The 25,011-nt window shown below is 40.0% G+C and overlaps 1 protein-coding gene across 3 annotated transcripts in view; it reads left to right on the top strand.

Annotated features, from left to right (window-relative positions):
* Window positions 1-18,292, top strand: part of SLC44A1 (solute carrier family 44 member 1) — a 69,760-nt gene extending 51,468 nt beyond the window's left edge. The window contains exons 11-16 of one of the 3 annotated variants that reach the window (XM_064402713.1): window positions 3,433-3,589; window positions 3,971-4,054; window positions 5,122-5,259; window positions 6,930-7,166; window positions 8,719-8,799; window positions 18,242-18,292. In XM_064402713.1, coding sequence (XP_064258783.1) covers window positions 3,433-3,589; window positions 3,971-4,054; window positions 5,122-5,259; window positions 6,930-7,166; window positions 8,719-8,799; window positions 18,242-18,277 — 733 coding nt within the window. In that variant the 3' untranslated portion in view covers window positions 18,278-18,292. Of the gene's footprint in view, window positions 1-3,432; window positions 3,590-3,970; window positions 4,055-5,121; window positions 5,260-6,929; window positions 7,167-8,718; window positions 14,776-18,241 lie in introns of those variants that run through there. The other 2 variants (XM_064402714.1, XM_064402712.1) reach the window with 2 other exon arrangements.
* The last annotated feature ends 6,719 nt before the right edge of the window (window positions 18,293-25,011 follow it).

Here is a 25,011-nt window from a genome sequence, read left to right as displayed (position 1 = left end):
TAGATTGCTTAGCAATGTATATGCTTCATCTGTAAGTTTATATATTTCCTGTCACCTGACGGTGAATGATTTTATTTCATCCAAACCCTATAATTCCATAACAGCAATTTTATTTTAAGTTAGTAAATACTCATTTCTCTCTACTTATCTTCTTGTTGAGTTTTAAGGTACAACCATAATTTGAAAAGTGGCTTATAAAAAAATAAAAGTCATTAATTTGCACTAACCCATTATTTTGCATATTAACAGCTTTCCAAATCAAATGAGATGAGGTTATCCATGGAGAAATGTTTTATGTGTTCACTGCTCATTCACTTTAGCCAGATGGATTCCTTTCAACTCAGGCAATAGCAGGCCTCAAAATGTTTTGCATTACAGACTTTGCCCTGAAAATGAGGAAGTGTTTGGGTTGCCTGGGCATAAGACTCAAGCAATTTATGTGATTGTGCCTAACAGGGAGTAAAATTTGTCTTCCCCTAAAAGCTATTTGGAATACAATACAGGGTAAACCTACTTGAATCATTAACATCTCAGGATTACATCATGTAGATATTAGTTTCCTGGAATGAAGATTATACTTTTGTTATCTTTCTGAGTAAAATTCTCATCTCTTCCAAGCTGGAGAGATTTTTATTTTTTGAATGTTATCACATATTTCTTAATATGCTTATTATCATGCTCTTATTTCCAATAAAAAAGAAGAGCTGTTCTTTAAATGTTTAATTAGTACTGTTCTTTGAGAGAGATGTGTAAGTGAGTTTCTTGGTAGAAAAGAAAAATGGCTTGAAACCGTGAATGTGAGTATTTATCTGATAACTGAAAAATATTATAGCTACATCACATTAAATAACTTGTTTTAAGGCTCAGTCCTTGGTACCTTGAGAATATAACAACTAAATCAGAAGTGCAAAAAATCTGAGCAGAGTTTACCCGATCAATTAGTAATATTCTCTCCAAAGTCTACACAATGATCTCCAAAAGAACAAGGGTGGAGAAGGCAAGTTCATCAGTAGTCTGACTAAAAAAGGTATTAGCACAGTTTCTTACTGTTTTGGAAGGTTTTGAATTGCACACCATCTCATGCAACTTCAAGGGAATTGCCAGTTGTTAATAGTGGTAATGCAGCCAACTGCTAGTAAGACTACCTGTTACCAATGAGTGTTTCCAGTTGCTCAGAGAATCACTGGCCAATGTATTGGCAAAAGCTGGTTAATATAGAAGTTAAAAGTGTGACAGAGTACATTGACAAGATTCACTTTACTACTTAGTAGATGATTAAAGCGCACATTGAAAAGGAAAAGATGGACAAAAATTAGTTAATCTAAGACTAAACCTGAAATTATTTATGTGGAAGCTGGGGATGGAAAAAGCTAAGGATGAGAAAGGATAAGGATAAAAAGGAATGAAGGACACCCTCTCATTGACTCACAAAGTTAAGAGTGGGCCCTCTTGCCACTCTTAGCCCCAGACTTCACCAACAGTTTAGGCCTAAAGAGCTAAACAACACTTAAACTTAGTATCACTTAATCATTAGCATAATTTAATGAATTTAACAAAAGAGTCTATAGGATTTACTAAGAGCACAACAGGAACTCAGTTACTTAGACCTGATTTAATTACCAATCTAACATTCACAGTACATTTGCTGTAGCACATTCATACTCACACCTGTAGGTACAAGGTACAGACCCACAAGAATTCCTCTCAAGTTCAGTGAAGTGCTCAGGTCAGATGCCTCTGCACCTTCTCAACAGGCAAAGGGTTGAGGCTTGAGAAGTGGTGTGTCATCCCAGGCTCTGTCAGCAGCATTTGATGGTGGTCCTCTGAGTATCAGAAACTTGAGTGTTCAGTGGCTCAGAGAGGTCCCACTCAGAAGGAGGTGCTAATTGTAGCCCACTGTGGTCCAGGAGTTTACGGGGTTGCAAGAGAATTGGCTTTAGTCATAGTAATTTTCCATCCTGTCCACAATTCAGGTCTGTAACTTTCTTTGAAAGTTCAATAACAGAAATGTTATTCTACCTAGGTTGATATTTGGGCACAAAAAATAAGTTTACAAGGCTGTTCCTTTAAAAACAGGAGCCTGATAGACAGGACCAGTTCCTGGGAGCAGACTGTGTTTCTAATAAGTTCAAGGAGCTGAGCCCAGGTGCTCTTCATCAAGACAGAGGCTTAACAACCATTTCTGAGATCATAATGCAGCCCAAGATGGGAAGGGACAAAGCGGGGATGCACCACCACACTACTCATGTGTTACAAATTAATTTAAACACAGAAGACCAAAGAAAACTAAATCTTTGCTTTGTGAATAAAATGGATAAAACACAGAAAGGTTTGAAATATACTCCAAAACTTGATTAAAACCAAAGGAGGTTAGATGTGCATGCCAAAAAAAAAAAAAAGTTTATATATTTTATTTAATAGTAAAAGAGGCAAAGGGAAAGTAAGAGAAAAGAAAAAAAAGATGTAGAAAAAGAGCAGGCAGGGGAACAGGGAGAGGGTTAGGTAGACACTTCCAAGGGTCCAAATGACAACTCATGGCTTCCCTCCATCTAGTCTTCTTGGTGGTGAGGGTCCCCTGCACCCCAAAAAGTATAGAATCCAATGGATTCATACACATTTGGGCCAGGTAGGAACGCCTAGAGGGCAAGTTTGACACTGACCCTTGCAACACTGTGGATCTGTTACATCATGTTGCAGTGTTCCAGTGCAAGATCTGGGGCCCCCTTGTGGGGGGAATTTTGATGGACCATGACACCCCCTCTGCTGTCATTCATGTGGATATCCTGTAGATGTGGCTTTCCCAGGTGAAGAGGTGACTGCAACTGGGCGGGTTTGCCCAGCAGAGTATTGGCATTCACTGCCTCTTACCAGAGGCTTTTTCACCACACGTCTAAAACCTCTCCTTCCCACCCCCACCCTTTGGTCTGAGCGCCTGTGTAAGTCTGGCAGCTGATAGCCCTGGGACTGTGGTCTCCACCCCAAAGGTGTGAAGCTTAACCCTCCTGTGAATGTATTTTTTTTTCCCAGCCCAGAATTGAGTCACTTCCTCTTATCTCCATCAACTTGCCGCTTATCTCCCTTGCCCTTGCAGTCCAGGGCCTCAGGAGGCTCATTCAGGGTGTGGTGGTCTTCCACACAGCTTTTGTTTTAAAGTTTTGCTATAATAGGCAAAAGTCCTTCATAAAAATGCTTAAGCCATAAACAATAACATTGCAGTCCCCAACAGTATGACATATCAATTCCTAATCCTAGTCCTGCTTTAGAGACAAATTTGTGAGTTACATAGATTGTCAGGGTCGAGTAAGTAATATATCCTAGTATGAAGATAATATATTCCTTTTGCACATTATTTTATTGAGAATTTGTAGCACTTCTAGATGATACCACTTAAATACTGATCATTCTACTTCATTTTTTTTCTCTTTTCAACAGGGAGAAAAGAAACCTGCCATTTACTCCTATTTTGGCATCTGTTAATCGCCTTGTTTGTTACCACCTAGGAACAGTAGCAAAGGGGTCTTTCATTATCACACTAGTGAAGATACCACGAATGATTCTTATGTATATTCAAACACAACTCAAAGGAAAGGTAAGATAAATAGAAAATCAAGGCCTGATATGTTTACCTGTTTATTTAGTCATTGTGGCAGGATGGAAGTCTTGTTTTGAAATAGATCGGGGTAACAAGAAACACTTCACAAGAAGAGGTTACCCAGAGAAGTTGTGGCTGGAAGTGTTCTGGGTCATGCTGGATGAGGTTTTGAGCAACTTGGTCTAGTGAAAGGTGCCCCTGCCTATGGTGTTGGGAGTTCCTTCCAATCCAAATCATCCTATTGTTCTCTGAATATTTAGACTTTACAGGACTGTGGGACTGATACAGATTGCTTAAGTTAGCAAGGCTGGATATCAGTTACTGAAGCACAAGTAAAAACTCTTTATCTATGTTTTCCCACATTCTGTGCTTTTCTAGGAAAATGCTTGTGCTCGCTGTATGCTTAAAGCCTGCATTTGCTGCCTTTGGTGTCTAGAAAAGTGCCTGACATATTTAAATCAGGTAAGATTTTCCATATTTAAGTTTTATGTAAGGGCTTCTATTAGTATATATATTCCCAGAGTGCAATCGGGTGCCAACACGTATTGTACTTTGGAACTGAGCTTGAATAGCAGTACTTCATTCTTGTCTCCATTACTGAAATTACACTGCAAATCACTACCCTGATCTTTGGAATATAAACAAGAACTAAAAAATAGCCCATATTCATCTTTGTGAACATGGTTTCTCAACTTTATAACAATTTGTTTAGTGATTTACTGGGGACATTCCTCCTTAGGCCTACTCAGTCAAACTACATCTGAGTTTCAAAATCCTTTTGTTATGAAAAGAGAATTAAGCTTTTCTGTGTAATATTTAAGATTCTCACAGTGTAAAAACTATACAAAACATCAAATTGTCATCATCATCTACAAAAGAGAAAAGGAGTTGCAAAGTGCAACACAATAGCTGGTCCTTGTAAAAGACCCCTTGTAGAAGTGGGTTTATGGGCCATAAATATCACATAAATAAATATCAGACACATAAATATCTTGTACATAATATCTCTTTCACTGTTGTTAATTTTTTTTACTTGTGGAAATGTAGAAAATAAAATTGTAAGAAAACATTTTAAACACCCCAATGTAATCCTTGAAAACTGTCCTCGCTAACCTTGAATGCTGTCTAGTTAAGTATTTAGAAATTATCTTGGTTGACTTGTATGACACTCAGATTCTTTTATATTTCCAGATTGGTTTTTTTGAGCTATTTAATTTCTGTAGCTATGGTACTGTTCACCTCCTCCTGCAGCGAAATTGCAAATTCTGTTTAATGAGTTTTTTTGAACAAACTTGTTAATACATAAATTATGAGCAAGAGAGGAGAAGAATAGTAATTCTTTACCTCATATAATCTTCTGTCAGGTGGTTCATATTGCTTGATTCAACAACTCTCAAGGGAATTTTTATTCATTAAAATCATATGATGATGGTGTCTTGCTCAAAGCTGTATCTTTTTCCTCACCTTCCCACCCTCCATATGAAATACCTGATCATTCTATGAATAAATCTTCAATCTCCTTTCCTCAGAATGCGTATACAGCCACAGCTATCAACAGCACCAATTTCTGCACCTCAGCAAAGGATGCCTTTGTTATCCTAGTGGAAAACGCTTTGCGAGTGGCTGCCATAAACACAGTTGGGGATTTTATGCTGTTTCTAGGAAAGGTATGTCTGCTGCATACAGCTGTTACACACCCATGTAGAAGCAATCGTTCTTTAGCAATAGCTTGAACCTAATTCAAAATGTCTTAAAAACCCTGTTTCTTAGTGCACGCTTTATCGCATCTAGCTGCATCATGTTAGGAAGTTACCATCCAGTATAGGAAGCATAAACAAATTATCCACTTAAATTTAGTAAAAGTGACTAGAAAGGAGTAGCTGAAGTTAATGACACTTTTTGCATTTTTTTAGGGAATCAAGAGAAAAGTGATTACAAAGTCTAAAGTTGTGATTTTGTAATTAAGACACGGAATTGTAAGGAAATTAAGCTTTTCTTTTAAATTCTGTTTAGTGTGGACTCTCTAGGTTTATGTTGAAAATTTGACACATTACTGATCACCTTTTATGACAAAATCAGACTGGAAGAGTACAGAGGACCTGCCAGTTTAAGCAACTTAGTTGTACTCTGAGAATTAAAAGAAGAGCAGAATAATTTCTGTGATCAGTCAGCCTTTTGGGTTTCCAGCTAATGGAGATATACTGTACGGAAATGTAATCCAGTGAATTATTTCTATCCTTTGAAGTGCCGTAATTTACTGAAACAGTTAATACCAGATTACTTAAATCACCTGTGCCCAAGTATCTGGACATTGGTTGAACTGATCTGTATTCCTTACTGCATTCCTCTACTTCTGTTAAATCAGAAGTTCAGCAGGCTGAACCCTGTATCCAGTAATTAAGTGAGTAAGATGTGAGAAGGAATAAACACGTAAGGGAGATATAGGTGCTTTGGAGAACCTGAAATTACATAACAAAATTTTACTGAGGAATCTGAAAAGTGTTAGGAAGCACCCCTTGAAAAGATATCTCAGATTATTAGAAAAATGTTCAGATGACAGAAATGTTCAAATGAACAGTGCACATAAAAATCAGTATCAGCTGAAATAATGCTACACTGTCAGCATCTCCTCTACCAGTTCAATGTGATGTTTTCGTAAAAGCTGACCTATTTTATGATTGTGTTTAGTTGCTATTCATAATAATACATTCAGAAATATTCAAAAAGTTAATTTGCCAAAACCAGACTGGTACCCAGTGGAATATCTGTTACGGCCTCACACATAGTGTAGTTCTGTAGAGACTGTTACATGAAGTGCCTCATGTGAATTCTGATCTATTTTCTCCTGTATGGAGAAGAAATGGATATTAAACAAGCTTGGAAGTTGTTTCCACTAGCAAAATGAAAAACATACCATTCTCCTAATACCTAACTTCTGCCTCTATCCCAAATAAAAAAACCCCAAGTGCGTGTTAGTTGATGCATGGCATCTGTTTACAGGGTTTATGTAATTGACAGGATTAAGATATTTTTTACAGGACTATTGTAAAACATTAGAATGATGACAGCAGAATATAAATGTAATTTTCTCTGAAAAATATTCTCGGTGATGAAGGATGTGTAACAATTGACTTGAACCTGCTGAAAAATGAATTAAATGTCATTTATCCTCAGGGATGTGGGGAATCCACGAGGTAAAGATCATGTTACCTACTATCTGTTTCCTCTAGTTCTAACCCTGGCAGACCAAGAAGTATATTGCCTTAAAACAAACCAACCAAACAAAAACTATCAAAAGGCTTCTGCCACTAGAGTTGCCTACCATTTTCTTCTTCAGGTCCTGATTGTCTGCAGCACAGGTTTGGCCGGCATTATGTTGCTGAATTACCAACGAGATTACACCATCTGGGTGCTGCCACTCATCATTGTCTGCCTCTTTGCATTCCTGGTTGCTCACTGCTTCCTTTCCATTTATGAAATGGTTGTTGATGTCCTTTTCTTATGTTTTGCCATCGATACAAAATACAATGATGGGAGCCCTGGCAGGGAATTCTACATGGATAAAGTTCTCATGGTAAGTTTTCCCTTACTCTCAAAGTCTAAGGATCCAGTTCCATAAAATAGGTATTTTGAGAATGGAATGAAAGCACTAGCTGAGTTCTATATGGGGGTTTTTTGTTTTTTTTTTTAATCTTGCCATCTTGTTCATGGCTTGATCAGGAAACAGTGTCATCTGATAAGCATCAAGTAAGTAATGAGGCTTCCTTCCTATGGTATTGGCTTCTATTTGCTAGCTGTTGGATGGGGAGTGATCTTGCAGAATCATACTCTTGGATATCATGTCTCCTAAATTACACAGTGCAGAATAGAAAGAAACAAAACAAGGGGAGAAAACTTGGTTTTTTTCCTTTCCTAAGAAGGACTTCTCTTTGGATATGAGAGAGAAAAAATATCAGAGTACTCTACGTCATGCATAGGTAGTGACCACAGTGGAGTTTTCATATAGGCATCAACCAGAATTTGACTCTGTCACACATAAAAATACCAGGCTTTATATTCTATCCTGGAGCCTACATGCTTTGTCAAGGCCTTTTGCAAGGCCGATTCATTTTGTCAATTTTTATTCCATGTTATTCTGTGTTCACTATAACTAGAAACCAAGATATAAAAATTCTGCTTGTCAAGCCCCTCACTTTTTTATTGTGCAGAAATTTCTTGACAGTGTTTTTAAGTGGCAGGTGTAGACTATGTCTCTGTAAAATGTAGCCTTGTGTAGGCTAAAGGAAGATCCTCATGACTTCTTAGCAATTTTTTGTTTTGGTGGAAAAGCCATGCCAAGAATTTAATGCTAATTTTTTTGTAAACCCCTAGGGAATTTAGAGTATATAATAAATAAATCAGCTGCTGATTAGTTGCTTTTTAACAAAGTAAGAGTAAAATGCAGCAAGTTCTGTCAGAAGAAAGTATTGATATATTGTAAAACGATTGTGGGTTTCTTTCGTCAGCATTCAATATCACAAAACCCCAGCAGCTAAAGTTCACTGACATTTCCTGCAGAATTCTTGCCCCTAAGAGAAAAAAAAATGTTTAAAATTTTATAGCACATTTTCTAATCTGCATGAAAAGGAGATTGTGATTTCGTGACAAATGTAAGAGGTTGAATTGAGGACATTTAGGGAAATCAGCCAAATCTTGCAAGTAATTATCTGAAAGTCCATTTGTTTAATGGTGTTCTAACATTAGGCACAGGATACAAGGCAATAAATAAGAATCTGATTTGTTTGGGGGTTTTGTTGTGCAGGGTTTTTTTTTGTTTGGTTTTTACTTTTTTTTTTAATCAGTCTTTTACCTTCTTTCCCCATAAAGGAGAGCATTTCATAGTAAATATGAAAGTTGTAAAAGCACAAAAGGCAAACATCTATCTGGCTTCCAGAATTAAGTGAGGGAGACCTTTGTGGTTATTTGGTAGGCTTTTTCGATACTTTGTGGTCAAGTCTAAGCAAGAGAAGTGGGAGACGCAAATTAGCTAGATATTTTGAGTAGTTACATCTTGAAGTTCTGTGTTGAGATTTAATGTTTGGAGTCTGCTCTATGAAAGCACTTGTCATTTCATTACTGTTTTTCAGGAGTTTGTGGAGAATAGTAGGAAATCTATGAAAGAAGCTGGCCGGGGAGGTGGAGCTGAGGGCAGAGAGCTAAAACCAATGGTAGGTGCAGATGAGGAGGTGGCGATCCTCCAAGAGTTTCACTTTTACTTCTTCTCCCTCTTTGTCTTTACTGACTGCACTTCTTCAGGAGAAGTTTTTGTTCTCTGTATCACTCAAGATGTTCTGCTTTTTCTGTTTGTGAGCTTGCCTATCACCTGGATGGCAGAGTTTTTGTCACAGCTGAGACCATCTCCTGTAAAAGTAAGATGAAAGGAACTGTCTCATATGAAACAAATGCAGTATCATTTCATTAGGATTAGTGGTGCATGCCATGTGGTATATGCAGACAGCCCCAGCTGCTGAACAGTCTAAAACTAAGATGGCTCTGAGATTCTTTGGGCTCTTCTCAGCCCTGAGATGAACAATTTTTGCTCATCTTACATTCACTGCAAAAACCTGAAATGAAGAACACTTACTGCGTGCATCCATTGTTGCAAAGTAAGACCAGGTATTCAAAGCCCTCACCAAATTATCTTACACGGTGCCAAGGAATTGGATACAGTGATTCCTTTCAACCTGCTCAAATGACATTTCTCCCAGTTGTTTGTTTTATTGCCAACTACTTATGTTGCTTGTCTCTTGTGTGCTCTTTCCATCTCACACTGTCAGATGCACAGACAGTGAACAATGCATCATTTATGCTTCTGCAGCCTGTTTTACTTATGGTGTGCCTGTTAGGAAGGCATTGCATGTCTGAGTAGCCTGGAATAAGAGCACTATACATGGTACAGATAACAGATAGGAGGATAAGTTTGGAAAGTGGAGAACAGAGGGCGTATAACAGAGAGCCAGGCTGAGCAAGGTATGATTTGTCATTGTACATTATGACTTTGTGAAACAGAGTATTTTTCCATCATCACTTTCTCAGAGTGTTTGGGGTCTTACTCATTTCCGTACCATGGGGGTCATTTTTTAACCAAATGGAATCTAAATAAGTGTATGCTAACAGAATAATTTATTTTTTCAACAATGTATGTGAAGCCATGTTGCATGAGCATTTTTTGACTAAGCTGGAATGGGTTCCTGCTATAGACTGGATAGATGTGTAGCTTTGTGTGTTTTGCTATTTCATTATGGCATACCAGTTTCTAGATTTGCTTATGCCTAAATGCTGCTGTGTTTATACATATAAAAAACTAATTCTATTCTCATTTACTGTTTTCTTCTGGGAGTAATTCTAGCTGGTCAAAGAGACACTAACATTGGGATTTTCAGAACGAGCTAATTGCTATAAATGCAAATGTGCCACAAAAATGATTGAGAATTGAGTGTGCAAACTCTCTAGTCATATGCACAAAAAATTCAGTTCAAAATTTTATGTTAAACTCTGTTTCAAAGAATTGGTTTACCTTAAGTGGTTTTCCACTTACACTGTTGTCAGAGGTGGTACCAACTGCTAATTACACTTTGGTACTTGACTGCCTGAAGCTTGGATGTTAAAAAATTTTATTCACCCCCACCCCTTTTAAAAGTGCAGACCAAGTATTTGCAAACCAAGAGTGGTTTTATTCTTAGAAGAAATTTTTTATGGAGTCTTAGCCTGGTGCTGGCTGAAAGTCCTCTTAGAGTGGCTGGAGAAGATGCTGAGTACTTGAGGCTCAGAGTGGAAGTCTCCTGCTGAATTACTCCCAATTTTGCTGCTCATGTGAATGTCTTGTTGGAACTGTTTTGGCCTTGTGGTTTTCCATTTTTGGACATTCAGCTCCAGTTGATTTGATTATGAAATACTAGAATCTCACTTCCTGATCACGATGGGACACAGCAGTTAAATTTCTGAGGCCTTTCCCCAAAGTAGAGGGCCTCGGTTATAGCTAGAATAGGATCATTCATAAGTCTATTATGTAACGGTAGCGCCCATAGTCCCAAAATTGCATGTCTGAAAATTAGATCAATACTACTTTTTTCTCTTTTTTTTACAGAGTCTTTACTGGTTTGCTTCAGTTTCCTTGAAATGCAGATATTTCTTAGATATGACAATTATTTCTTAAAGTGAAATGCCCTAAGTGCAGTTGTATTTAAAATAGGTATTAGTAGCAGAGATGAGAAAACACCTTAGTTCTGTTCTTGTATCAGGGCACAACAAAAAACCCCACCTCTTCACGCTTCTTTCTTTATGGCTTCCAGTGACCCCTTTGACTCAATTTCTCCTTGTCCTTTGGCATCTGTCTAAGACTGTACTGTATGACTTTGTTTTCTAGGCCTCTGGAGCAAGTTCATCTTGAAACTAGCCAGCCATATTGGAACCCATTGACATTCCAAAACAGTATATATATACATATATACATACATACATATATATATATATATATAAAAATAAACAGCCAAAATCAGAGAAAAGGAACAGGGATTTAAAACTTTTTTTAACAATTATTTTTGTGAAACATGTACTCTTTTCATACGGGTGGCTTTTACAAGCAGCTTTATCATTGTTCCATTTCTTAAATTATTTGTTGTGGTCATGGAAATGTTGATTCTTCTTATCTGCTTGACATTTTAAAATCTGGAGGAAGTATCATTGTAAAGATAATCTGAAATTATGACTGGGTTTAGAGACAGATTTCCCATGACACTACTAATCTGCTGAGAGTTTTACTTGTTTAATTTCTTTAAAATCTGCATTAAATTCGGGACAGTGACCATGTACAGAAAACCTTAAAATCAAGAAAAGTCTCAAATTTATTTTTTCAGCAAAAATTTGTTCAGTTGAAATGTATTTGTAAGTAGTTATTTTACTTTACAGCCCTGGCAGGGCACAGTTCTGTTTACCAGTATCAGATATCACAATAACCAACTCCTCAGGTATTTAGGTGTGTGGGGAGCCCTTGCATCTCCTATTAAACAGAACCTACAAAATGGGGACAGATAATTTTTATATGCAATTAACTTCCTGCTTACCCTACTTTTACCCCTCATACCCATTGCCCTCTATCCTCCCCCTGAGTTCAGTAGCCTCCTTCACACTTCAGCAGTGCTCCTTTGAAGGGTATGGATTCTCCATACGGGCAAGCGAAATAACAGATTGCTAAAGCTCAGTCTTAGCCATACTCATGATTAATTCATGACTAGATACAAAGATGCTGAGGATGGGAAGAAAAATGAATTATACTGCTGTACATAAAAAAGTACTGTATGCTTCATTTCATCTAATGAGAGAGCTCTGGGAGGTAGAAAGGATCATTCCTTGCCTGTTGCTTGATCCATATTTGTACATACTGTAGTGGGTGGCTAAAGCCAGAAAGGGCAGAGAAACATTCCTTTGGAAATGTGGCTGCCAGGATAGTTATCTGAAATTATTAAATAATGACAAGAGAACATGCTTTTTTATTATTATTAGATACATAAATATCTCTTCAGTCTGGAAGTTCACCAGATATGAGTGCTAATATTCAATTGTTCAGCATAGTGAATTGGTAAATGCATAACTGTATTTGCTAAGAATTGATGATCTGTCTATGCTATATATTCCTTTTGTTAACATTTTTTTAAGAAAACTATTTTTGTTATTGTAAAGTTAATATTTCAGAGCAGAATTTTTAAACTTATTGCACTAAATACAAGCTGTCTACAAATAATGATGCCTCAATGGTTCAATCACTCCATTCCAGAAAATCTTTTGAAAGAGTAAGAGCCTTTCTACAGAAGCTTTATGATGGAGTAGAGAGGTATGTCTAGGTAAAGACATGCACAACTCGTGTAATCAAGGTTTAGTAAGTAAGCAGTTAACTGTGCTTCCTTTCAGACTATCAGACTTCTAAATTGCTGCTGAAGGTTTAAATAATTATGTAGTATCATTTAGCTAACTAGTGCTCTTATATTTTTGGCAATAGTAAAACATTTCACTTTTGCTTCCAGAAGTAATTTGATAAATTTGTTAATTTTTTTTTCCTATAAGCCAGTTAATACAATTTACACTTTTCATATCACAGAACCCAAACTATTTGAATGGTACAAATATAAAGATACATACAGAAAGGGTAGCTTGGGGAGCTGGGGAGGCAAAGAGAATTATCCAGTCCTGGAAGCACTTACTCATTTAAGTGAACCATATCTGTATCTACTAGCATCAGGAGGGCTCTCTAAGTATGGAAATTGTAACGTACACATCTGTGTAAGTGCTGACTGGACTACAGCTTCAGCCTAGGGATTCAAACTGGAGCACAGGTGAGACCTCTCTGTGCAAGTTAGACATCAGACTTGCCCAGAAGAAACACTGGAGCAGCCTTACTTTTGTGGAGAGGAGACATTCCTGCAGTACCAGTGTCTATGATAGCAGTGGTACTCAACACCAGTATTTGTGTAGATCAGAGAGGTTTAGCAACACAAATTTTAAAACCAGCTTAGATGAATCTAGAAACTGGTTTTCAAGACTAAAAGACTTATCAAAAAGACTTATCAAATACTCAGTTGCTTCCAGAGAATCTAGTTTCATCTTGTTTGGAGGTTATTGGAAGTGCTTAATCAAAGAAGCCTTGTGTTCTGCTCATTTTGATAAAAAAATTCTGCCATGACTGGTTCCATAAGTTTGTGTTCTCCACTCACTGGATGTCCTGAGTGGGAACTGTATTCTGTAATTGCAACTAGGACTGCAATTGGTAACAAATTTTGTATTTTTGTATGACTTGACTGTGCACCATTTTTATAGCAGTTTATCCTGTCTTAAAAATAAATTTGTTTATTTACATAGTGTTTGAAAGATACAGGCAACACTTTTCTATGGGTAGTTGTAATGTTTAAGTGAGAAACCTACATAATTACAGTTCTTAATAAAAACGTGTGCACCATTCTTGAGTGTATATCCAGCATGCAGAGCTTTCCAGTCTTGCCAAAAAGGCATCCCATCCACACACAGGCTTTCCAGCAGCCCTTTAAAGGTTTTGAATTACCATTGACATTCATTTGTAACCAAACTACAAGCTGCCCTCTTCCAGCTCTGTCTTGTGCAGAGACAAGCAGAGATAAGCAGAAGACAGAATTCTGAAAAGACAACTTTTCAGGGCAAATTTAGACTACTTTCCTTTCCTAGTGGGGATAGTGGAGTGGGAGGACATTTTGGCATATAAATCCTATACATAAATTTTGGCAGTAGGGATGCTGGGGTCTGCCAGCTGTGAGGGATTAAATACTCCTTTTGACTGGTGGTTATTACAGCCAGTGTATGGTCTGCTTTGTGGGAGGCAGTCTAGACTAAGTAGAGAGTGATGCTGCACTGAGAATAACAATGCAGGAGGAGCAGATGAGACAGGTAAAACAAATCATCTCCTCAGAAAGTCCATTGAATTAAGTAGTGCTAAAAGACTGGAAATTTAGGCTGGACAATTTGGATTTAGAAATAATCATTGGGATTATTGCTTCCCGGCATTTGGTTTCTGCATCATAGTCTCTGACCAGCTAAGTTTCATACAGAAAAACATACTGATCCTTAAATTGTTAAATTTTTTTTCCCACATTATTTTTCTGTTTGGAAGTTGAACAGCACCATGTCATCTTTACTGCTTCTTCCAGCCCTAGAGAAAGTTTTTTGGTTTTGTTCCTTTGTGTCTCATTTCCATATTGCTCTCTGAGTAAAACAGTGGCAAGTGGCAGAGTGTCAGCTGCCCTTTGTCCCTTGATCTTAACACATATTCTTTTACCTTCCCGAGGCAATGATTCAGGATATTACCTGAATAGAGTAATATTAGAGTATGTGCTAAGCTAAAGTTCTGAGGCAGAATTTTTTTCTTTTTTTTTGTCTGGTATTACTCCATCGCTGTGGTTAGAAGTGCAACCAATCACTTCTAGAGTTTCACTGCTGCTCCACAGCTAGGCTTTAACACATAGGATGGCCAGCTTAGATTTGCATCTTCAGCTTTCCATGAGCTCCCAGTCCCAGAACCAGGATGGGCTTCTAAATGTGGCCTTACATGGCCTGGCATAGTAAATGAAGGACTTTTTGCATTTGAAAAGTGTTTTCTATAAGCGAGACCTAACAGTGGAAAATGCAGTTAAATGTTGTGGTGGGTTGACCATAGCTGTCACATACACTGCTACTCTGTTGCTTGCTCAGTCCCTGCAGCAGTATGGGAGAGAGCAGTGAAAGGACAAAAACACTTAATAAAAGTGCAGTTCACTAAGCAAGTAAGTGGGGGGGGGGGGGGGGGGGGGTGGGGTGGGAAAGCAAAGGCAATCATTTACCAGCAGACCAATTCCCAGCCAATCTCCAAGCAGCAGCTGCTTGGGAACCACACCCACCCCAGTTTGATTGCTGAGTGTTACATTATACGGTGTGGAATATTTCTTCAATCTCTTCAGGTCAGCTGTCCTGGCTGTGTACCCTCTCATCCTTTTGCCCAACCCCAAATGACTGTGGGGGTCGTAGAGTGGAAAATAGAGAAGGCCTTTACCCTGTGCAAGCACTGCTCAGTAGCAGGTAAAGCTTTGTGTTAGCAACACTGTTTTGGGTTGCAGACCTTGCAACCAGCATCTTGCAGGTTGCCAAAAAGAAAATTAACTCTGTCCAGCCTAACCCAGTACACATGCCCACCTACCCAATAATTAATCCAAGACTTGCTCCCTGCATTTCTGTACAGCATCTTCTCAGGGTGGTTACTTCTTTCTGAAAGGGCTTTTTTTGCAGCAGACAATTTGCCTGCTTCACAGTGCTCCCTTTCATGGAGGGAGCAGGGGATGTTAGCTCTTACTCTTTCAGCACATAATGGGGATATAAAGCAAAAATGAGCCCTTTCGGTGTCAGTGTTCTGGCAATTGAGCAGCCAGTGTTTGAAACAATATACTTAATGTGCCCTCAGGGCATGCACTTTAGCAGTTTGCTCTGAGTGGTTATGATGTATTCTATGAATGTATGTTATAGAGTCAGAATAAAATGCATGTAGCAGACGTATACTCATCACCATCTAGTGAGCATTTAGTTCAGAGTGCATTCATGCTATATTGAATATGGCACAGTTGTTTTAAGAAACAGTCTTAAGATTTTTAAGTAGATACCTTACAGCATTCCTGTTTTTGAAATCATGGCTTGGTCTGTTTACTAAATCTAAATATCACTAGCCCATTGTTTCTTGAACAGCTTGTGTCACATTATCAACACAGAAATTCTATTTCATCTTTATAAAAAAAACCAAAAAGACAACAAAACAACCCTCGTGTTTCCCAACACAATCCCCAACAGGTTTATTTGAAGCATTTCTTTGTTGGGATGACGCAAGTTTACTATAAATATTTCATTTTCAAATGCTCTTCCAACTATTTCATCTCTGCTGTTATTTCCACCATGTAACAAGATTATGGAGACTAGTAAATCTATATTTATTGTGTTCTGTAGCAAATACTGTTCTCAATACTTTTTATATTTAAAGAGATGAGAGAAAAGATGAAACTCATCTCCTGTGATGTGGGTCATGTATAAAAGGCATAATTTCTGGTCTGGGATGGAGCTGTGATGAGTCTTGCAATCTAATACAATCAAGCCAAAGCTCCCCAGAGACCAGGATTATGAAAATATTTCTAAGGAGAACTGGTAGCATGAATTGATCTGAAAATACCTATTGGGGGCTAAATTATCTGGCATTCATTTGACAGACAGCTGTTAAAATGGAGCTAGCTGAAAACCAACAAATGCCCATCAAATTCTACTCCCCTGTCTCACTGAGGTCAAGTCATCATATTTGAATATAATGAGCAGACTTTGGTGTTAGAAGCGTTTGGTACTTCTCTACAGAAACTCCCCTTAGAACCAAAGTTTCAAGAATTCAGAGTAAAAGTACCAGCTGACTTTAACAGAACTAGCATAATTTCAGTAATGTTAAAGACAGCTATGGCCTCTCTAAGTAGGTGATTTATAAGATACCTAACAGAATTCCTGTTTTATGCTGGCAGCATAGGTGGATACCATTCCTCAAGTGTACCACCTCTCTTCTCTGGGCTATAGGGGCAGCTTATTTCAAAAAGGTTTGGTGAAATTGGGAAGCTGACTAGTTATGAAGCCCAGCAGAAGTTGTGCACTGACTGGAGTTCCCACCATAAGCATGTTTTTTAACTCTCAAATACCATGTGTCCTCCATGCTAGTATTAGTTGGGTCCCTCCCTGCTGCTCAAACTGAAACAGGAGAATATCTCTCATTTGAAAAACAGCACCACAGACAATTTCATACTGTCTCCCAGGGGAGTGAGGGAAGAGAAAACAGAAAGGTGGTTTTATTTCTCATGTAGGACAGAAAGCAGCTGCCAGAAGTTAGGTGGAGCCATGGACAGCAGATAAAAAATATTCCACAGGATCTTCACAGTAATTAAGAAAATTCACATTCCAATTCAGACATCTCACAGCAACATGTCCTGTGTCCCACTTTAATTTTACTCTGGAGCTCTTCAGAGCAAAATGAAGGTGGAATACTATACCTATAGAAAATAATTATTTCTATATAATGAATTGTGTTGCTGATTACAGAAACTACTCTAAGGAAAAAGGAAAATCTTCTGAACAGATTTTAAAGGCTTGACAGTACTTGCATTGTCATAGTCCATCAAAGCTTCATCTGGAAACGAATTTTTCATCCCCCTTTACTCATACTTCTAATAGGGCAATCAAACCCCTGGACTGGCTTAGTGATTTACATTGAATCAAGATCAACTAACAAGTGCTCCTTTTTCCAGTGGAATGCCACCTCCTTTGAGAATGGGAAAAGTAAATGTGACACTGTTCATTGTTGTCTTGAGAACTTAAAACTATTTTATACTTGCAAGCTGTGAATGCAGGAAGAGAAAAGAAATTAACAGTGCTGATCTAATCTTAGATTTTCTGTGTAAACTGACATTGTGCCAGGATACTGATGCAAAACTGTATTTTAGTCTAAGAAATGTACAGATTTTTTAATGTATCAAAATAAAGTTTTCCTTTTAAGTAAGAAAGAAATTTCTGTATCTTCCATGTGGTATGTGTAAGCCATGCTCTTACTCAATACAATACAATCTCATCTTCCTGAGAAGCAAGTCAAATTTTTGGTGAAGTTTTACTCTGTTCTCTGCCTGCTCTTTAGCTGAGTAGCTGCAGTAACACTGAACATACTGTGCTGGTGCCAAGAAAAGCATTCTGATGGTAATGTTTTCTGAAATGAGCATGTTAATGGCGTTTGGTAGAGGCAAGGTATTTTTGCTGTCTTTCTTCTCACTGATCCTCTCACATCTTCTCATCTTCTCTCCAGAGTCTTGGGAACTGCCCCTTTAGGCTAATGGTTACACCCATCATTACATTCCTCAACCTCTCTGGTAGGCTACAGGGTGTGCTGAAGGTCAGTCACATACAGAAGCAGTTGGAAAGTTCTTCACAGTGAAAGGGGAGGTTGTGGTCACACATGCAGAAGAGTCCTTGCTCATACCCAGGAAGCAGGACTCTCAGGGCTCATAAGGCTATCTGGAGCATACTGGCTGATAAGATGCTTTGCCTTACCAGGACAGCTGTGGGACAATGAACAGTAGGGAGGCATGAAGGAGATCTTGCTATGCATTATGAGTCATACAAGCTGCATATCCCAGCACAGTACCTCTTGTGGCACCATTACCTTGTTCCTCAAGGATCTGTACATACTCCTCACTCTGTACAGCTATTCCAACAGCTTGGATGTCTAAAGATGGATGGTGAGTAGACACAATAACAGAGGCACATACAGTCACAATGATTTCTTCCCCTCTCCCCTCTGTCCCATAGTGCAGCATATTTCTGCTTCTTACTGACTTTTTTTTTTTTACACTGATACACTAATGCACTAGTAAGCCAAGCTGAACCATGTCTTCTGCTTCTGTTGGTCTTTACTGCAAACCACTTCAGCACTGTATTTGCCTGACACGGTTTACTTTCTCTGGAAATCGCTGCTGCTTCTGAAACAGAGACTGATGCTGTTGTGGCTAATCAGTCATCATCATCAGTCCATCAGGAGGAAAAGGACCAGACAGCCCATCAGGCAGGACCTCTGCACACAGGCAGGGTCCATGCTGTGGACCCAGACTGTTCTGCTGCATGTCATTGTTCTGCAGTTCCACTGAAGGTACGTGCCCTTGGCTCAGAGTGTCTGTTTCATGGTTTATTAACAGTGAAGCTGCATGGCTAGATGGGTTTACTTGTACAGAGCAAAAGAGGCTCCAGAGATATCCTTCATCAGTAGACGTGTTAAGGGCAGGAGGCATGAAACAGACAGGTTGTATAAACTCTGTTTCCACTGTATTTTTCTTGTGTCAAAGCTGCAAAACGGGAGCTCTTTAGCTTCATTTACCCTCTCTAGCAGTGAGGGACTGAAGCACTGTCTGCAGAGGTCAATGCTCTAAAACAAGAGTTTCATGACTTCCAGGAAAAAAAAACAAACAAGCACCTAAAGGTGGGCTCCAGAAGGCTAGTGAGAGAAGCATATGCAGGAAGAACAGAATGAGAAATGGGACTTGGAAGGAACATTTCAGGATACTGTGGTGGATTGTGGAAGAAAACCCTGCTCTCCTACTGGAGACAGAGCACTGGGGCTGCAGAAGCAGGATTTTTCCTTCAACCACATAGCAGTTCACACTGGCAAGACATTCTTCATGCGGTGGGCATGTATCTGACCACTAACCCTTGGGACTCAGCCCCTGGCATTGGCAGTTGCAGAACAGCACAGGCAGATGCCTTCTCAGATCCCCACTCCCTGAAAAGCTCTGCTGTTCCACTGGAGATGAAGGACTAGTCTCCTTGCTAGCAACACAGCACATGTCCTTGGCTGCTGAAGGAGCTCTCCTGCTGTGTGTAGAGGATGGGACCCTCTGTATGCAGCATTTAGTATGCAGCAAATGGGCTCCTCCAAGCCAGGGAGCTCAGATCCTGTGCTGCTGGAGTCTGGCATGGCTCCTTCTCTCCACTGTGGGCCACTGACCCAGTTTTAGTCACTGGTATTTAGATGTTTAATGAAGATTAGCTAATGCCCAGGGAGCGATTATTTAGAATTTGTAATTACTATTAAATTATGAATGTGTGAAATGGATGGAGTTTGCACTCCCACACACAGAAAACCTAAAAGGGCTGATTTTCTGACAGCTACTGGCATCATCTTCATCTAGTGCTTATTCTTGTTTACCTTAAATACACTAAAAATAAAGCGAAAGAAAATCCAGCTCCAGAGCACATTTTCTGAGACCCTTACCAGAGCATCAAAGCTACAAATAAAGCCTATGAGAGAAGCTATTGAATTGCTGTATCTCACTACCTCAGCTGCCAGTAATAAAGTGGGAGACCAATGGGTGAGCAGGTATTTCACACTGCAGTCCCCCAAAGAAGAAATTACAGACCTGAACCCTGTGCCCTAGGGGAAAACAAAAGTCTGCCACAGTCCCAGAAACAGTGATGTTTCCTGTTTTAATGTCTCCTGTTTTGCTTTTCTGATAGCTCTTACTTACATTCTCGTTTTAAATATTAAGTCCTGAATACAAACCTTGGACAAAAAATATTTGCTAGGCATTAGCAATGCCAGATGGGGCACGCTGGTCTGGCCACTTCTGGTTGCAGGACCTTCCATGTTCCCCCATCTTTGCTTCTAGGTAGGAGACGTTTAGCTCAATGATTTGGACACCTGTCTGGGGCCAACACACTGCTTATCCACCAAAGACCTCCTCTGTCACCTGAGACTTCTCACTTTCTGTCTTTGTACCTCACTTTCCTGAAAGACGGGGATGCAATGAAGGCCTAGTACATTAAAGATCAGTCGGCACTCAGATACTGCAGTAGGATAGATGAATGAAATAGGGGCAGGTAAAGCTGTGTGTGAAACTGGGATCTAAAAATGCCTCTGCAGCTGCAAGAGGCAATGAACTGGGTGGAATTTGCATCCTATGCAAGAGAAAATATACAAACATGAGCATCTCAGACTCTGCTCTTCTGGTTAGTTAAAATATCTGAAAACTTCATCCTCCACTAGAAACCCCCTCCAGTTTTTAGTGGGTCTTGGCACTTCACTCTGCCTGCTTTTTGCCAGAAGAAAAAATCCACTTCTTGGAAGGTGTGCTGGGTGTCTTTCAAATCTCTTAAAATTGCTCTGCCCCTAGTAACAACAACAAACCTAACTTTAGTACCTAATGTTGAGCATTGCTGAATGAAGTAAAAGGATTTCAAAGCACAAGTTTTCTGCCTGTTCTGAAAGGTTGGGTAGGAGATCTGCAGAGGAGTTCTTCCTTCTTATGGGCACAGAAGTCCTACTGCCTCCAGGAAAGGAGCATCACGGCATGCCTTTGAAAGCTGTGGTGTTGTACCTGCATTATGGGACAACACAAGGACAAGAAAACCTCAGAATGGTCTATATTTCATTGCAGCAGGAGACCAGCCTGCCAGAAGAACATGTGAGGTTCATGCTGTTTATGATGAAGCATGACAGCTTTATAAAAATGTAATTTGCTCCCCAAAAAAGCCAGCATAAGCACTTGCAGGTCTGAATTTCCCAGAATATGAACAGCTTGAAAAGCTATTAAGCTTCTTAAAGAAATAATAAGAAATCAAAGCTTGAATGAAGAGTGTAGGAGAACTATACACAAGCCTGAATGTCTGTTCACTTTATTGTGTTCATGGGCCAGGGCCACCCACCTTTCCATAATCACCAACTGAACTTACTTTAAGAATAGCACATAACAAGGCAAGTAAAAAGCACACATTAAGGTTTTGAGCCATGGGGGAAAACAAACTCTTGTTTGAAATAAGCTAAACATTTGAATATGTGGCCACAAGCTGGGGTTGGGCTCCAGAAGGGCTGCAGCCATGACACAGTGAACAAAGTGGGAGGAAGGAGGGAATGATGATCCACCAAGCCAGAGGCATGACATCAACTGGGGTAAGTCTCAGCAATGGCAAAACCTTGCTTGTTGTCCAGGCTGCTGTGGAGCAGCCTTATATTTGCACCTTTTAGTTCTATCCACCCCCACTCTGGCCCTGCAAATATTTTCCAGCTAACCTTTCTGGAGGGATCAGGCTAGAAAAGCAGTAAGTAGGGAAAAGGCAATGGAAAAAGCTAATATGGAAGGGACAATCAGTAGTAAATGAGGTTCCAGAACTCAGAGACCCTTCCCAGAAATGGGCTGCTGGAAAGCTCAGAGGGGATCCAAGAGCATTATCTGTGCCATGCTTACTGGAGGGAGGGCAGTGGAGTCTTTCGTTGGAGGGTATTTGTGCTTGTCTTTACCAATTACTACTGCTGTAATGAACTGCTACTGCTAATGAACTTTAAAAAAAAAGGAAAAAAACACCAAACACAAAAAAACAAACAACAACAACAACAACAAAAAGTTGCTTTGGCTAGAATTAAGCCATTACATGGAAGTGTTTTGAAAATTCATATGAAGACAAATGAGCCCTTGCCATCTGAGCATCATTGGATTTGCAGCAGAAGAAGCTTTTGGAGAGACCATGCTTGAATGTCTTACTTTTTTGCAAGGGGGAAAAACTGTCCTTGCTGCCTGTTCTGGTATTAAAAATGTTAAGACAGTCTAGTAAGAAATGATGCAGTGCTACAGGCCAGGACACAGAACAACTTGGTGTGATAGTAGTAACACATCAGGCATGAGGTATTGAGTAGGTCATATATGTCCAGATATACCTATGATGTGATTGTGCAGGTGAAAGCTATTAAAAATTATTAGCACTTCACACTGAAGTAGTCCACTCTTTGGAAAAGAAAGAGCAGCTGTTCCAGAGTCAAAGGGTTAAATTTTTTTTGTATCACAAAACCTAGACAAATACAAAATCTCTGCTTTCACTCTTCCAGATGAATCCTGCCAACTCGTTCAGCCTAAGGGCACAGCTCAGTACAAGGCATAGGCAGTATTATAAGCCTAAACAGCAATAGCTTCATCTGCTATTCTGTTCCTTCCTTTGCAGTCACAATAATGAAATCCAGGGGGAATTAAAAGTATCCTGGCTGCAGAGCTCATCAGCCAACCATTGTAATGTGGTTGTGAAATACAGAGCCACAGACTAGCAAGCATAATTAGCTAATAAGATCGGTGCTCCATCATAACCCCATTTTAAACAGGCTGCTGATAGAGTAATTTTGACACCAAAATAGCATCACAGGAAATGCATATTTACTGCAACTCATTGCGCCCGCCTTCTATTAAGCAACAGCACAACACTACAAAGAAGCCAGATTTTCACTGGAGGCTGTCAGCAGGAGCAATTTCTCTGCTCAGACCCATGCAGATGAGAAAATTTTCCATGTCCCCTTCCCCCAAGCAGAGCCAGAAGGGCATGGTTACATATGCCAGCTGTGAAGGTTGTAGGCTGCTCACAGCTTCCCTCACTGACCTCAGCTGGAAGAAAGACCATGGCTGTTCAGCAGCACACTGGCTCTGCCATATCCTTCATATATAACTTAACTCAGCCCAGCTCAACTCAGTGTATGTTGTGCCATATTTATTCCTGTGAGGCACTGGGCCTGTTCTTACCGCTATGCATGAAGATCAGGAGACCAAATGGGCCATGCTAGACTGAGTGAGCTCCTAGAAAATGAAGGTAGCTTGGGCTGCTGGATCTCACCAGCAGCTCAGAGCTCATTAGGGAATGTAATTTAATGCCCTTTAATGCCCTGACAATGTACAACTGCTTCCCACAGCATGCAAGGATGCACAGCACTCTCTGGGTTTGGAAGCTTCCCAGCAATGGTGTTCTCTCTCACGGTCCCAACTGGAGACTGAGAGCAGCTCTCTGAAAGGAAAAGGCAGCATTTTTTCTCCTCCAGTTTTTCTTGTAAGAACAAACTGCTCTCTTTTCTATCTAGTCTAGGTTTTTAACAAACCAGCAAAGGGCTCCTCCTTAGAGCCCACAACATGAAATCTTTCACCACAAAAATAATCCCAGTGCAATGAAGTCTCCAGTCTTCAAAGGCACCTCTTGGGCCAGCTCCAGCACTGGAAAGCCTTGTTCTGAGATGAGATATGCTGCTGCAGCTTCATGGTGTGGTTTGCAGTGACCCTTCCTGAGATCTCTTCTCTCAGGGCCCCTTCTGCCTTCTGAGCCTGTCCTGAGGGTGGGCTCACGATGAGCCAGCATTTCCCTGAGCTTTGCCAGCCTTCTGCCTTAAAGATTGCCAGCTTGATGACCTTCTGACCGATGTCAACCCTTTGTGCCCCTCCTCCCTCCTCTTCCAAGGCAGGGCTGACTTGTGCCAGCATTTGTCGCCCCCAACAGCCCATGGTGCACACACCTCGCATGATTTCTGTACTGGACACAGCCAGCCTATGAGTGCTGCCAGAAGCATGAACAGATGAGAAGCTCACCCCCTGACTGGCCCAGCCCAGAGTCAGGAGATGGTGCACAAAGCACTGGCATTGACAGTACCTGACCTCCCCTGGCTCTTGTCCTTGCCGCCTCCTGCTGGCTTATCACACTGAAACACAAGGTGATGCACCAGAGGTTATTGCTCTCCAGGAGATAGCAGAAAATAGGCGTTTGGGGCAAAGGTAATCTGCTGCCTCTGAGTTTCAATTACAGTAAGTGTAGGACAGGATTAGAACACCCTTTCATGCTCCCCAGCTTCTTGTGCTTAAGGAGAGTTATGGCTCATCAAGCCCAAAAGGTGCTGTGGGTGTTGGTTTGGTTTGGTTTGGTTATTTTGGGTTTTGTTTTGTTTTGTTTTGTTTTCCTGCTGTGAATCTTCTTTTGCTGTGCAGCCAGAATTCACTGCAAGATTTGACAAGTTAAAGGGTCAGATCTTCATCCCTCACTGCTCCCTAAAATGGTTACACAACTGCCTTCACAGAAATGCAGAAATGTGGCTTTCAATTCTCTTTTTTTTCCTTGAGGATTACATCCCTGAACCACCTTTTTTACCTCACCTCAATCACTGCAGTCCTATTTTTTTCTATTCTTTGAAAAGACAGCTGATCTGCATGGCACACAAAAAAAACCTGTGCTTCTGCTGTCCACATGTTCAGCCACTTCCTTTCTACTTGTTTACCTTAAACCCCTTCTCTTCAGTCACCCAAACATTGCCCAGCTGTGCCTCCATTCAGTTCTTTGCTGTTCTCTGTGCTTTTCCAAAACCATGCCCTTGCCCCCAGCCTTGAGTTCCATACAAAATCTACACCTCTCCCCCACCCAGACCTTGCCTCCATGACACTTCTCTCCTCTTCCAGCTCTCCCAGAACCTGAGGTGTTCCACAGTCAGGGTTGTGCTCTGACTCTTGCTTCTGCCATCTGGGACAAAGTTACCCATCTTTCCC

The sequence above is a fragment of the Passer domesticus genome, chromosome Z, assembly GCF_036417665.1.
Source record: "Passer domesticus isolate bPasDom1 chromosome Z, bPasDom1.hap1, whole genome shotgun sequence".
NCBI lineage: Eukaryota > Metazoa > Chordata > Aves > Passeriformes > Passeridae > Passer > Passer domesticus.
This window is presented reverse-complemented; position numbering and strand designations above follow the sequence as displayed.